This window comes from Phocoena phocoena, chromosome 13 (assembly GCF_963924675.1).
Source record: "Phocoena phocoena chromosome 13, mPhoPho1.1, whole genome shotgun sequence".
Lineage (NCBI taxonomy): Eukaryota > Metazoa > Chordata > Mammalia > Artiodactyla > Phocoenidae > Phocoena > Phocoena phocoena.
Genome location: NC_089231.1, coordinates 39,466,863 through 39,480,706, shown reverse-complemented (window position 1 = coordinate 39,480,706; position 13,844 = coordinate 39,466,863). Strand labels below are relative to the sequence as shown.

Genomic DNA, 13,844 nt, shown 5'->3' with positions numbered 1-13,844 from the left:
AATAAAAGAATGCTTAATCCTTGTTTTAAAATGATTATTTTGATTATAGCACCAAGTAGTAAAACCTTAGCGGTCAGAGCACAACAAACCATAATTCTCATTCGCATGAATTGGAAGCCATGACAGATCACTGATAACTAAAGGAGACTCTAACTGGGATATTGTGAATCTCTGTAAGACATATTTCTGCCTGTTGTCTGGTGGTATATAAGCAAGAAAGTAATGCAAGCTTTATTACCTTGTAAAGAAGTACCTGGAATTGACTCTCTACGGATGCCCTTCCTGGATAAGCTAAATCTGCCCTTGTTCTTCAGAGTATACGTAGCCCCATGCTTGGCATCTGAGAGCTTTATTCTTATTAGAAGTGGTACTGGCTAAAAACAAAGTCTGTTCCTCTGGCATTTGAGAATTCTGAGACATTCGCTGTAGAAACGGGAGGAAGAAGTGATCTCCCCAGGGACCTGGGTTCTACTGCAGGGCGATGCAGTTCACTCTGTTTATTACTCATGTCCTTCGAGGCCACGCATATACTTTACAGGTCAGCTCGTGAGTCATCGGGCCTCAATGTTTAGATGATGAATTAGACGTTCAGTTTGGGGATGGTGGATTCCTTTGGAGTCTTCCCGGCTCCTTCTGTTCAGGAAGGTGAGGGGTTCTCTCTTAATCGAAACTCTTCATAATTAACAGGTGACTGTGGACTGCATGTTGTATTTACAGGTGGGAGATTCCATGGTGGGCAGACAACTAGGAGGCCTTGGGGTCAGACACCACCCCCCAGACTCCAACCCCACAGAATCCTGCCTCTGCCCCTTAAGCTGTGTGTATAGGTTGTGAGTCTGGAGGAGCCTCGCCGCCTCAGGAGCCAGAGACCAGGGTGTCTGCAGCACAGAGAGGGAGGGGCGCCAGGGCTGCGTGACCAAGGGCTTGACAGGCCCCTTAAAGGATTTTGGATTTCCTGCTCAGTGCAGCGGGCAGCCACTGAAGGGTTTAAATGGGGACAGTGATGTCGTCAGGTGGTCGTCTTCACCCAGTCTTTCTGGCCTTGGTCTGGAGGGTAGATGGGAAGAGGGAAGCGGGCAGGATGTCCGCGGGGAGGCCTTCGAGGAAACTACTGCCATTCACATTCTGAGCCTCGCCGCTCTGTCATTTTAAGTGCCTCTGAGATGGGAGTCTGTTCTCTTCTCGAGCCATAGTGCAAAGCAGGCATGTCCTTCTCACAACCAGACTTCTGCTAAGTCATTTAGATCTGAGTGTTCCACGCCCTTCCACTCAAGTCCATGCCACTCACACAAGAGCAGAATGTGGGTCTGTCCATTACCCCACCCCCTAGTCCCCCCACCATAGGCTGTCATTGAAGCCCAGGGTTGCTGGCCATGCATGTGACATTGCTTTGAACTCTATTATTCTCAATATTTTGCATTCTACTCCATCATATCAGTGCTTGATTGAATGCAAAACCATTTTCCTCTAAATCTATTATTGTCTGTTCCCATTTTACGGATAAGGAGTCCAAGGCCGAGAGAGATGAAATACTTTGCTCAAGATCACATAGCCGTGGGTGGTGACACCAGGTTTGAACTGCAGGCTCTGATTGCTTAGTCTATGCTGTAAGTTCACTCTTTACTACTGTACCCTCAGTGCCTGGCAGGCGCTCAGTAAATATGTGCTGGATGATTTACCTTGGGGCGGTCTGGCGTGAAGTGTTAGGAACCCAACCCCAGGCACCTGAGCCACCTGGGTCAGGGCCAAGCTTGGGTTCTGGGAAGCTGAGTGGAATCTGTGCTCCTGGGAGTATGCATACACCAGAAGAATGGGACACTCCTTCAGGGCATCGTAGTGCCAACCCACTGACCAGTGGGGAATTGTGGCATACCCATCCGCCTCTCCTGCCTCACTATGACCTCTGGAAGGTGGGTCCTGTAGAAGTTGGTCTCGGTGTCGAGCCCCAGGGTACTGACAGGGGCTCCTCCATCTGCCTTGCTCTGGGCCAGGACCCATCCTTGAACCCGTCTCACATGAGTGAGAACCTGGGTGCAGGCAGAGCTAAGGCTGGGTTCCTGCTGGAAGTGGGCCGTCACCAAGGGAGCTAGTCAGTCCTTAGAGCCACTCTGCTGCTCTTGGATCATTGGATCACAGGGAAAAAGAGGCAACTTGAAGCTTTCTGAGCCCAACTGCAGAAAGCATGGTGGTGCGGGGGCTGTGAGACAAGGAAGGAGGTTCTGTTTTGGCTGTGTTAACTTTCCAGATATAGTTGGCTACCAAGTATAGTAGTCTGTAAACAGCTGGAAATAGAGCTCTGGAGAGAGGGAGGTGAGGACTGAGGGTGCAGATCAGGGCATCTTTCCCACAACTTGCAATCTCCTCTTCCTGCGTCCTGCAACAGCTGGACTGTCCTTTGCACCCCTGGGGGTAAGGTCGATATCCTGCATGAAATGAATTTGTTTTACTCACCTTTCCAGTGGAAATTCATTAGTTGTTCATATCCTCTCTGTGTTTTTGCCATCTGTCGAGTCAGTTCAATTAATCGTATATGTTGTATTCTTTATTTCAGAAAAACTGTACAACTCCGGTGGACGAGATTTAAGAAGGGCCCTTTTCTCCCTGAAGCAGATATTTCAGGTAAAAAAAAGAAAAAATTACTCTCAGGTTCTGTTTTTGCATTGCTTGTGGAATTAGATGCAGACAAGTTTATACCTTTTACTGGTTACAAAGAGAAAAGTCTCTTTAGAGTACAATGTAAATTCTGTCAAAATGTCAGTTGAGTATTTTTACCCTACCAAATATTTCAAGCATAATAAGTAAAAAAAGTTATCAAATCACAATATTTTTCCATATTTACTTCAGATTAAAAAAAAAATTCCTACTACGGATGTAACTGAAGTCTTGTGTTCTGCTCAATATCAACCACTGTCTTCCTACTCCACCCCGGGTCCCCTCTCTACTGAATGTCACATATAGTGTTTATCATGCAAATGCACGTTTCCATGCTAATGGTGAATATTCACCAACAATACGCGATGTTCTTTTCTATGAACTGTATATGCGTGTTATCATGCTGTGTGTATCGTGCTGCGGCTTACTTAGTGAGAGCGGGATAGGTGTGGGCGTGACCGAGTTAACTGAGTGAGTAACCATTGTATGGAGGAAGCACAGATTTGCCTTATTCATCTTCTATTGGCAGACAGTTGGGTTCGTTTCCAGGGTTCTGCTGTTACAAACGGTGCCGTTAGGGACAAGCCCCCTTGTGCACGTGTGCAAGCATCTTTGTTGGGTTCTGGTTTATCCTTCTCTCCTAAACCTTCCCTCTGCTTCTCCCCTGGGCAAGTCACAAGCTTAGCGAAGAGGGCTAGGACAGGAGCGCAGGCAAACTCCAGGCTGTCACCCACAGGGAAGAGGGACAGAGAGTCAGGGGAGGAGGGTGAGGCCGCTGTGCCAGGCAGGGCAGGGTCAACAGAAGCAGGATGAGCCTTCGTGGAGAAGATGGAGCTTGCATTGAGCTTGTGTCTCCGTAGGTTCATCGTTCTTTCTGGCATGATTTTAGACTCTAGGGTGCGGTCCACATCTCTTCAGTTCCCGTCTCTTTCACATACTTAACGGATTTTCTGTCTGTGGTTGTTGTAGCCGAGTGGCTGTCCCCTTCATGGGTGCCTTCCTGTCTGAGGGGGGATTGGCAGAAAGGCAGGCCAACAGTCCATCCCACCTGCACATTCTTGTCCCATTTTTAAACTTGTTCAACCATGCATGCCCTCATCTTTTTCCCAGAGCACAGCCCTTCTCAGTGACAGCGTTTCTGGAGATGAGTCCTCATTTCTCATCTTCCCACAGCTACAGGCGTGACCCTGAGTCACCACTGCTGCCTCATGCCGCATGTCTCAGAAGTGCCTTGGGGTTTGGGGTTGGCCTTGATTCAGGCCGTTTCTTCTGGAAAAATTGTAACAGATGTCACGGGCACCACCTGCTGCTTGGTCCATCCTCTAGCTTCCCACCAGAGGGGCTGACCAAGTCCTTCTCATGCTGGTTCCGTGTAGCCGTCTGTGTTACTTCTGAATCTCTCAGTGTAACGTTGAGGCCCTTCTGGACCTGGCCTCTGCGGCCCACCTCCCTGTCCTTGGCTGCAGCTGTCTCCCCTGTGATTGTGTTCTGCGGGCAAGTCTCCTCTGCACCTTTGCCCCTGGACCTATTGCTTCTACCTCAGGATGCGTTGTTGCCCCACATCCACTCCCCATGTCTCTGTCTCCCATCTGGTGTCTCCTCCTGCCAGGGAGATCCTCCAGATGAGCCCTCACTGAAGTCAAGGGTTCTCCTCTATAAAGTTCTCTGTGCTCATCTCTGGAATGGAATTTAAGATACCACAGGGTGCGTGCCTGAGTCTGGTCATCTGTGAGCTCCCTGGATTCCATCACTGGGTCTTTGGGGCCTCACGCTGTGGCCAGTGCCACTGAAGCAATAGATGAATGAATTGGGCGAACTGAATACTCCTCTCACAGGTGTCTGTCCTCAGTCTTTCCTGGCTCTAATTAAGTAAATGCTTCGCTAATTACTTGCCCCAAAGCTTCACTTCCCACGTATCCATCTGTGTCTCCCTGCTTCTTAGCTGAACAAAACAGAACTTCTTCACCCTCCATTAACCTCCTCCTCTCGAACTCAGATCCCTGACTGCACTTGGGCTGGGCTCTCACCGTGCCAACGGAGGACCACACTCCTGCCACTCCTCACGCCAGCTCGTGCAGCCCCTCAGCCTGCCTGCTGCTTCCGTTGTTCAGCTTTTTTTTTTTTTTTTTTTCTGTACGCGGGCCTCTCACTGTTGTGGCCTCTCCCGTTGCGGAGCACAGGCTCCGGACGCGCAGGTTCAGCAGCCATGGCTCACGGGCCCAGCCGCTCCGCGGCATGTGGGATCCTCCCGGACCAGGGCACGAACCTGTGTCCCCTGCATCGGCAGGCGGACTCTCAACCACTGCACCACCAGGGAAGCCCCGTTGTTCAGCTTTGACTTCTTTTGAAACCTGTGTTCACCTCATTGAGTCGGTGGCGGAACCACACGGAGAAGAGTCATTCCGAGTGGCTTTAAAACACTGCAGTTTGTGTACCCTGGGTAGGATACACTCTAAGAAGAAAGAGAACCACACACACACAAAAATCAACTGTTTATAATAATCATATTGCTGGTGGTAGTGTTGGTATTGCTCTTCTGATAATATTGTGTGTGTGTGTGTTCTAATTTTGTCATTCTTAGAGTTCTTAAGGATTTGGATTCTTGGTGTGTGGAAGAAAGTGGATAGAAAGATAGAAGGGTTAGGTTAAAAAACTCTGGGTTCCTGAATTTAATTGGAAGTCTCGGAATGAACCCAGGGTGTTTATTATCTTAACAAACTTGCAGCAAAGCATATTTCTAGCACTAAGTTTATTGAAGACGACTAGAAGCAATGACGAACCCATGAGCAAAAAGCACCACTAGCACCGAGATTGCAGTCTTAAAATACAGAAAGGGACCAGAGCTCCTTGGAGAAATAGCTGACTCCAAGTCTGGCATAGGAAACCAGAATAAAATAAATAGTAAAATAAACCTGGAACATATTATTATGCAGATAGCGAGGTAGCTATCAAATACTACTAGGATTATTGCCAAAGGGACTCGGGAGCACATTGAAGGGTCTCCCACTGGCTGGCTGAAGACGGACAATTAAGCATCAATAAGGATGATAACTACAGTGGATTAAAACACATCAGGTTAATCTGCATTGATGAGTTCATAATGCTAAAGAATGACAATGAATTGGTCACCAGTGGAAGGAAGATGGTGGTGAACCAGCACGTTATTTTGAAAACTGTGTAAAATTTTAGAATCAGACATTTATCTTACTTTTTCCTGAATGAACTTTAGGCTAACCAAAAGTTCAGTTGAGAGGGAGTTTCGCTTTTAAAAATATTCTAGCTAGCAAGTAAGAAGGAGTGATATAATTAGAGTATCAATGAGAATGTCAGAATTTTGCAACCCTGAATGAAGTAATGGATCTAGGTATCAAGCATCCGGATCTGCTGACATGATGGAAGTGAGACACAATCAGATATTACATGCTTTCTCATGGAAACTTGCACTGCCATTGACCATGTGGTCAAGCCAACAAAATCAGCTCTGGATCTGATCCTGCCTTTCTATGCAGTGACCAATTTACAAGTGATCTAGGACAGAGGCACATGTTAAACCACACAGCAGGTGTGTAATCAGCAAAATCCAGAATATAGACTACTCTGTAGGGCAAATGATCTAGTTTCTCCAACACACAAATTTCAAGGGAAGAAAAGAGATGAATTAAAAGGCATTTAAAAGTTATATCAGCTAATTGCCACGTGTGGCTCCTATTTGGATCCTACTACAAAATTTAAAACACTATTTTTGAGACAGTTGGAATTGGTCACCGACTGGACATTTGATAATATTAAGAAAGTATTAATTTTTTATTATGAGTACATAATTTTGAAAAGACTTTCTGTCCTTTGGAGGTACATATTGGAATATTTATGGGTTAAATGATATGATGTCTGGGATTTGCTTCAAATTAATGTGACAGCAGACAGGGTAGGGTGATAGATGGAACAGGATTGATATGAGTTGATTGGCACCTGGGGTTCACTAAATTATTCTGTCTTCTTTTGTATATGTTTCAAGTTTTCCATGGTGACAAAGTTAAAAGATAAACACATGTCGGTCTTGTTTCACATCCCCTCACCATGCTTGTTCTGTAGTGTTGTCTCTCTGAATTCTCAGGGATGCTGTTTCTACCACTTATTCAGCAAACAAATATTCTTGAGCAGCCTTTGTTGGCATTATGTAGGCAAGGAAGAAGCCATTTGCTACCAAAAGTTTAATCTGTTTGGAAGACCACAGACCTGTGCACAAAACAGCTCTAACACACAGGGCAGGGTTGCTTTGGGTATTGGGTGGATTCCACAGGCTGCAGGCTGTCTGGGGCTTAGATCACCTTTTCCCACACCCACCGGTCTGCACCTCCATCATGTCTTATGTTTTCTGGATGTGGAGGTTCTTTTTGGAACTACAGTGTAAGGGTGTAAAAACAGAACCATTGGTCATTTGGATTGAGTTGAATATTCCTTGACTAATAGGCATTTAAAAAAAATGATCACAGGTTAAAATGACTGTTATAAAGAATTCTGAAATTCAAGGATAATCTCATATCAGTGTTAGCATGTTGACTTCACTCTAGTTAGAAACCAGTGTTTTAAAAATCATTTATTAATGCCTGTGTACTTCAAGATGTGTGTTCAAAATCTTCTGCGTTGCCAATTTGGAAGATATTTTCTACATTAATCATTCGTACACTTTTATTTTCTAAGTGCCTTATCTACACATGCGCATAAATATTAGTTAGGGTTCTGAATTATTTTTATAAACACTGTTCAGTGTTTTTTTCCAAGTGCCTTTTCCAGACAGTCAGCTCTCTTCTATATTAATATTAGTGATTAGCTTGAGTGGTTTCTTGAGAGCTTGTTCTCACTTTTTCACCATGAAGTCATGTGTGAATCTAGTTTTAAAGTAATAAACATTTGTTACATGCTTGGAAAAACTTTCTGACTAGACATGAGCTCATCTAAATGTTCACTTCTCACATATGCTGGTGGAAAAGAATATGGATGGAGGGAGAATTATTTTTATTTCCTTTATACATATGAGTGTAAAGTAATTTTCCAAAAATTCATGATATTGTCCCATTTTCTCTTGCTTCCAATGCCATGATTATCTTAAAGTCTGAGTTAACACAGCTGTCTTTCATTACCTTCGGGGCACAGCAGTGCTCCCCCCTCCCCCCAGTGCCCTCTGAATGTTGAGTGTGTTCTTGGTTCAAAGGGAGCATTTGCCTGGCCTGCCCCCTGCTTCCCTCTCCCCACCTCCCCGTTAGCTCACGTCCTCCTTCCATATAATTGGAAAATGCCATAAAATTAAAATGAGGGGCTGATTTCAATGTGGAGATGGGAGAATTATACCAGTTTGTCTAAATTATTTTTTCTTTCTTGGAGGTAAACCATGGTTGCTGACCATTCCTATAATAATAACCTATCATTATTCCATTAAGCTTTCTACTGTTTACATCACTGAGGTTTTTTATTTTCGCTCTGTTGTTATAATTGAAGATGAATGTATCCTAGCTGTGTTTGAGACAAGGCAGTGTCCAATTGAGGAAATCTGAAACAGTAGTGGAAAAATCCCTCTTATAGAGCTCCATGGAACTTGGTACTCCAGGCAAAGGACTGGATTTGGGGGCTGGCTGGACCATAGTTAGGTCATCTTGGCCAAAGTTTTGCCCCTCTTGCGTCTTCATCTGTAAAGGGAAGGTAGGATTAGATCAGTGGTTCTTGAACTGGCTGCCCTTTAGGATTTCCTTGGAAATTTAATAGCAGAGCCTGGGCCCCACCCCACAAATTCAGATTAAACCCATCTGGGCAGGGACCTGCTTCCTGTCCCTTTTTTAAGTTCTGCAGATGATCCTGATGTGAGGGAGTCAGAGGTGAGAAGGACCTGAGCACCTCTGAATCCCCTGCAGGGCTTTTTAATCACACGTTGCTGGGCTCCACAGCGGCATTTCCTATCCAGTAAGTCAGGGTGGGGCTGGGTATTTTGCACTTCGAACAAGTTTGCAGGTGATGCTTAGGTGCTTGTGGGTCTGGAGACCTCTCTTTGAGAACCACCAGATTAGATGACTCCTGCGATTCCTTCCAGGTCTTGCCTTCTGTGAGCCGGTCATCAGGCTGACCGCCGTGGCTCCTTTGAGCGACAGTGTAGCTGCTCCAGACACACGGCCGGTTCTGTGCTCTGCCTCCTTGCTTGTCCTGCAAGCTGCACAACTTGGGAGGTGGTGAAACTGCTCCCCTACTTTCTCAGATACCATTTGCAAGACGCTCATAACCGTCTTTAGGGACTGTCTTTTGAAACACACGGGTTGCTTTGAATCCTTTACACGATGGTCTGTGCTGCTGCCCAGTGTTTCCTGTGTCGAAACCCAGCAGGCTTCATGTGGCTGGTCCCTTGGGACCTGTGGGGATACGGAGCCTGGTGATTTCTAAAGAATGAAAAACAGATCACTATAAGTATTCCTGACAGTCGGGGGATTCATTTGCCTTATCTTTATTAGATTGCCCAGAAGGCAATAATTGGTCTTTGGCAAACAACGATGTGAAGACTGGCTGTAAAATTCCTCTGGCAACAGTTAAGATGCCTCATTTGAATAGAGCAGAGCAATCTTCAGAGGTCGCGGTCTGGCGTCAGAGGCTTGTACATAGTTTTCACAGAACAGCCTGGATGGAGGATGGACCGGGACAGTGTTTGAAGTCTTTTTTTTTTTCTCTCTCTCTCTCTCTTTCCCTGTTTCCTGCCAGGATGACAAGGATTTGGTGCATGAATTTGTAGTGGCTGAAGGTCTGACGTGTTTGATCAAGGTGGGAGCTGAGGCAGATCAGAACTATCAGAACTACATTCTGAGGGGTAAGTGACGCCGGGCATGGGGCGGCCCAGCCCCTGCTGCAAGGAGGGTCTGGGGTCACCTCCAGGAACTTCGATACTGAGAGCTTTTTGAGAGATCTGGTTACGGAGTAAGGAGATGAAGACATCCTGTAGCAAAAGAAGACCCCTTCAGGTTTTATCGATTCCTCGTAACTAATCAGTGACGGAGTTCATTGTACTGACTTTACTTGTAGTCTCTTCCCAGTTATTTTAAAAAATTTTCATTTTTATTTTTATTTGTTTGGTGGTACGCGGGCCTCTCACTGTTGTGGCCTCTCCTGTTGCGGAGCACAGGCTCCGGACGCGCAGGCTCAGCGGCCATGGCTCACGGGCCCAGCCGCTCCGTGGCATGCAGGATCTTCCCGGACCGGGGCACGAACCCGTGTCCCCTGCATCGGCAGGCGGACTCTCAACCACTGCGCCACCAGGGAAGCCCTCTTCCCAGTTATTAAGAAAAGAATATTCTGCACACTAGGTTCTTTGTAATCTCCTTTATTTGGTGAGGAAAGGTGCACACTAAGTGGGCTTGGGTAAGGCCTGCATTTGAACAGAAAGCCCCTCAAAACCGAAGAGGCCAGTTATTTCCTGGGAAAAATATTGTCACCGACTTGGCTTATCACTGGGAGTTCCTGTAGGAAGTGCACATTCCTCACCAGGTCCTCCTGTTTCTGACTTGGTAGGTCTGGGGTGGGCCCAGAATTTGCATTTTAAAGAAGGATGCTGAAAGCTACCTCCGTAATTTCATTTTTTACAAAGTGGTGCGTGTGTGGTGTTTGAAGCACTGATTACCGTTTCAGTTCATAAAGTTAATGCTCTTTTCAGAGTTCGAGTATTTTTGTGCAACTTCCTGTAAATAATTTTATTTGATTCCGTAAAATCTGTGAATAGGCAGGGCAGGAATTATTAGGTTGGACCATATGACATAGCTGTTATCAACAGTTTTGACTTACCAAATGAAAAATTTAATATAGTTCAATATTATCTTCATTTTGCAGTTGAAAAATCTGAGTCTCAAAGAGGTTGAGTGTTTGCCTAAAAAATCACTTCCTCTAGGGTGAAGTCGAGCAAGGACCGTGGCCAGGCACTGGGGCACATCATGACTGATCAAGGTTCTGTTCCCCCTTCTGCATCTATGCCTGTAACTCTACAACTCCGTGTTCATATAAGGAAAAAGAAATACCTCCTTTTCTTTCCCTTGGATGAAGGAAAAATACACGAAACGTGTGATTTAATATCAAATGTCCTTGGTTAGAGTTGAATGAGGCAGGCAAAACGAAACAGTCTCCTGCAGTGTCCTGTTGTGTTTTACCCTGAGAAGGTTCCTTACGTTCTGAGTTGTGACCCAGCACCTCGAACTCTCTGAATCCTTCCCCATTTTCTCTGCTCCTGGAGAGCCACTGCAACAAGGGCAAAAGCAAAAGGGAAAACTGACGGTTCATTAAAAAAATTTTGGGGGGATGTATTTTTAAGTCAGTGTTAATTGTTTCTGTTCATTTTGATAAATGCCAAGTGTGTGTGAGAGAGAGGGTTCCTCAGCCTCAGTTTCTCAGCTCCACGGTGTTTGTGAGGCTGGGGAGGCACCTTCTTTTGTCTACCTTCCATCTTTCCCTGGGTGTGTGGTAGATCCTCATTATAAGCTGTCAGCAGAGATGCTTTGTGGATGAATTTTATGATTTCTAGTCTCAGTATGATTAAAACATTTATATGGAAACTTTTATGGCACGTGTACCAAATTAACCATAAACTTTGTCCTGCTGTGTTGCCTCCGAATGCAGCTGTCCTTCTGTGTCTGAAGAAATGCATATAAGCCTTGATTCCTTCCATTTCCATCCACACTGGCCCAACACCTGGAAGAGGGGACGGCACAGGAATAAGGGTGGGAGCAATTCCTCTATTTTGTTTTCCATGGATGCTCATAAGTTGAACCACATGGAAAGCAATACACCTAAAATGGCCTAATTCTGAATAATAGGTCCAAATTCACAGCGTATTTTTTGCGAGGTTTAAAGTATGCATCATTTTAACTTAAAAAAAAAAAGTCTTCCCCAGTGGGTGCTGGTATGAATGCACAGACCTACACACACCTGTATGGAACTAATAACCATCTACATGTTTATCTTTATTCTTCTGACCCTTACTTAGGAGTGTATATGTGCTTTTTTTTTTTTTTTGTGGTATATGGGCCTCTCACCACCGTGGCCCTTCCCGCCACAGAGCACAGGCTCCGGACGTGCAGGCTCAGCGGCCATGGCTCACGGGCCCAGCCGATCCGCAACATGTGGGATCTTCCCGGACCGGGGCACGAACCCGTGTCGCCTGCAGTGGCAGGCGGACTCCCAACCACTGCGCCACCAGGGAAGCCCTATATGTGCATTTGTATAGAGCCACCATCAGTGTGAGCATCTTTGTTCATCTGCATTCAAGTCTGTGGTGAGGAGGGTGGCTCGGCCAGCCAGCGGTGGTCAGCCCCGCCTTCTCAGGAAAGCAACATTCTCATCAGGAGCCCCCCGCAGACCTCCCATGGGTTAGAACTGGGTTGCACGCCCGCCTGTAGCTGCTAGGGAGGCTGGCACAGTGGGTGTTTGGCTTCCTGGACTCCAAGGGGACGTGGCAAGAGAGAAAGGCCTGCCTTTGTGCCTGCAGGTTACTCGCGCGTGCCACATAGAGGGACTTGGGAAGGAAAAACTCAGCCCAGCGGAGAGAGCCTTCCAGTAAGCAGCCCCGTGGTGGTCTGGCTGGAGGGAGAGAGGGCCTCCCTGCCACTGAGTGCGTCATCGTATAGGGGCAGGGTAAGCCCAGTGGTTCTGCAAGGTCCCAAATGGTGAATTGTGTCAATGGTACTTGGCGGTAATGAAAGGTGGTGTTGACACAGATACTTCAGCTAGGCTCTCCGCCCCAGTGTGTGCAGTGGTTTATTAACCTGCAGTGTTCTGATCTGCCCTGGAAAGGCACCAAAAGCAGTTAACGAATGCTTGAGAATCCGAACTCCCAAGCACAGCCAAGGGAGAACCCTGCCAGCCTCCAGCTGCTTCTCTGTCCCTGAAGAAAATGCCGAGGTAAGACCCTTCCTTGCCTCTGAGTTTCCATTGCCACCACCAAGGCCTTGCCTTCTGATTTTGATTTTCCAGTGATGTCTATTTAATGGAGGCCAGACGGCTACCATCTGTTACCTGGGAAACGAGCGGGTACTCCCTCCCTTTCAGGTTATTACAAGACGTCCTGCTTTCCATGCAGCCGAGGGGCCTTTGCATGCCCACCCCACTTCCGCTGAGTCTCAGAAGACTCGGGCTCACCAGGGCATTGTGTGCACATCAGCACATCTGGACGTATCTGACTGAAGCCCGTGCCAGGAAAGTGTACTTCTGAGGGATGTAAAGGACAGATTTCTTAGGCTGTGACCTTTGTGTTTTGATACAAGGAAACTATCGGTTTTTTCCCCAGCCCACATGTTGAGTTACCCCTTCCTGACCTTGAAGGCATGTAGGCTTTTTTAGGTTGTGATCAGCTGCCGGCAGCCACCAGACATTTGCAATCAAGGACAACCTTTGAATTGCCTCTTTGTCCCACCTCATTTTAACCAAATTACCTTGGGTGAAGGATGGTGAGGCCTGTTGCAGATCAAGAGAGAGAAACTGGGAAGAGGCTTTTAGTCTTGTAACTCACCATTCCCCGGGGGAGAAAACGTCATGCCCGCTCTGGGCCACTCGGGGGAAGCAGAGTGGAGGGCGAGGGCAGGCACCTCTGTTGTGGTTTCCACACAAGGCGGGGTGAGCAGGTTTGGGATTGGCCAGTTTGCATCATGTCAGGGGGCCCCGGGGCTCTGGCGTGGGAGAAGCCCACATGCCTGTGGGTTGGGAGAGTGGACTTGGGCTGCTGGAGAAGGGGACTGACTGACTTCTAGGCAGAGCCTCAAAACTGGGTCCAGACAGTGTTGAAGAACTCTCTTACAGGCCGTAAGGTGGGCCAGTTGTCACAGTGCTGCGGAGGAGCACGCCCTTCATGAAGTTTCCTCCGTTTCTATGTGACCGTGTGTGAGGCCCCCGGATGCAAAGGAAGCAAGAGCATTTGGAGGACCCAGTGATTTCCATATCTGCCTTTAGGACTCGTTTAAATTATCTTGATTTTTGCACTCAGCTCTCTGTCAGCTCTTTTATTTTTTTTAAGGCCCAGGAATCTGTTGCTCTGTGTTGAGGATGTATCTGCTGAGAGGTAAAGATAGGTTTTGAGTTATGGTGTAGTCTAGCGCTCTCCAAAAATGTGAGCCGGCTGCTGGGAAGAGGTCTTAAATGCACCACATGTAGAAATAATATTTATCCGACATTATTTTTGG

At 46.7% G+C, this 13,844-nt stretch overlaps 1 protein-coding gene across 2 annotated transcripts in view; it reads left to right on the top strand.

Annotated features, from left to right (window-relative positions):
- FHOD3 (formin homology 2 domain containing 3) overlaps positions 1-13,844 on the top strand; it is a 494,793-nt gene that overhangs the window by 201,343 nt on the left and 279,606 nt on the right. For both annotated transcript variants that reach the window (XM_065890566.1, XM_065890567.1), the window contains exons 4-5: positions 2,552-2,619; positions 9,391-9,496. In XM_065890566.1, the coding sequence (XP_065746638.1) occupies positions 2,552-2,619; positions 9,391-9,496 (174 nt within the window). The remainder of the gene's footprint in view (positions 1-2,551; positions 2,620-9,390; positions 9,497-13,844) is intronic.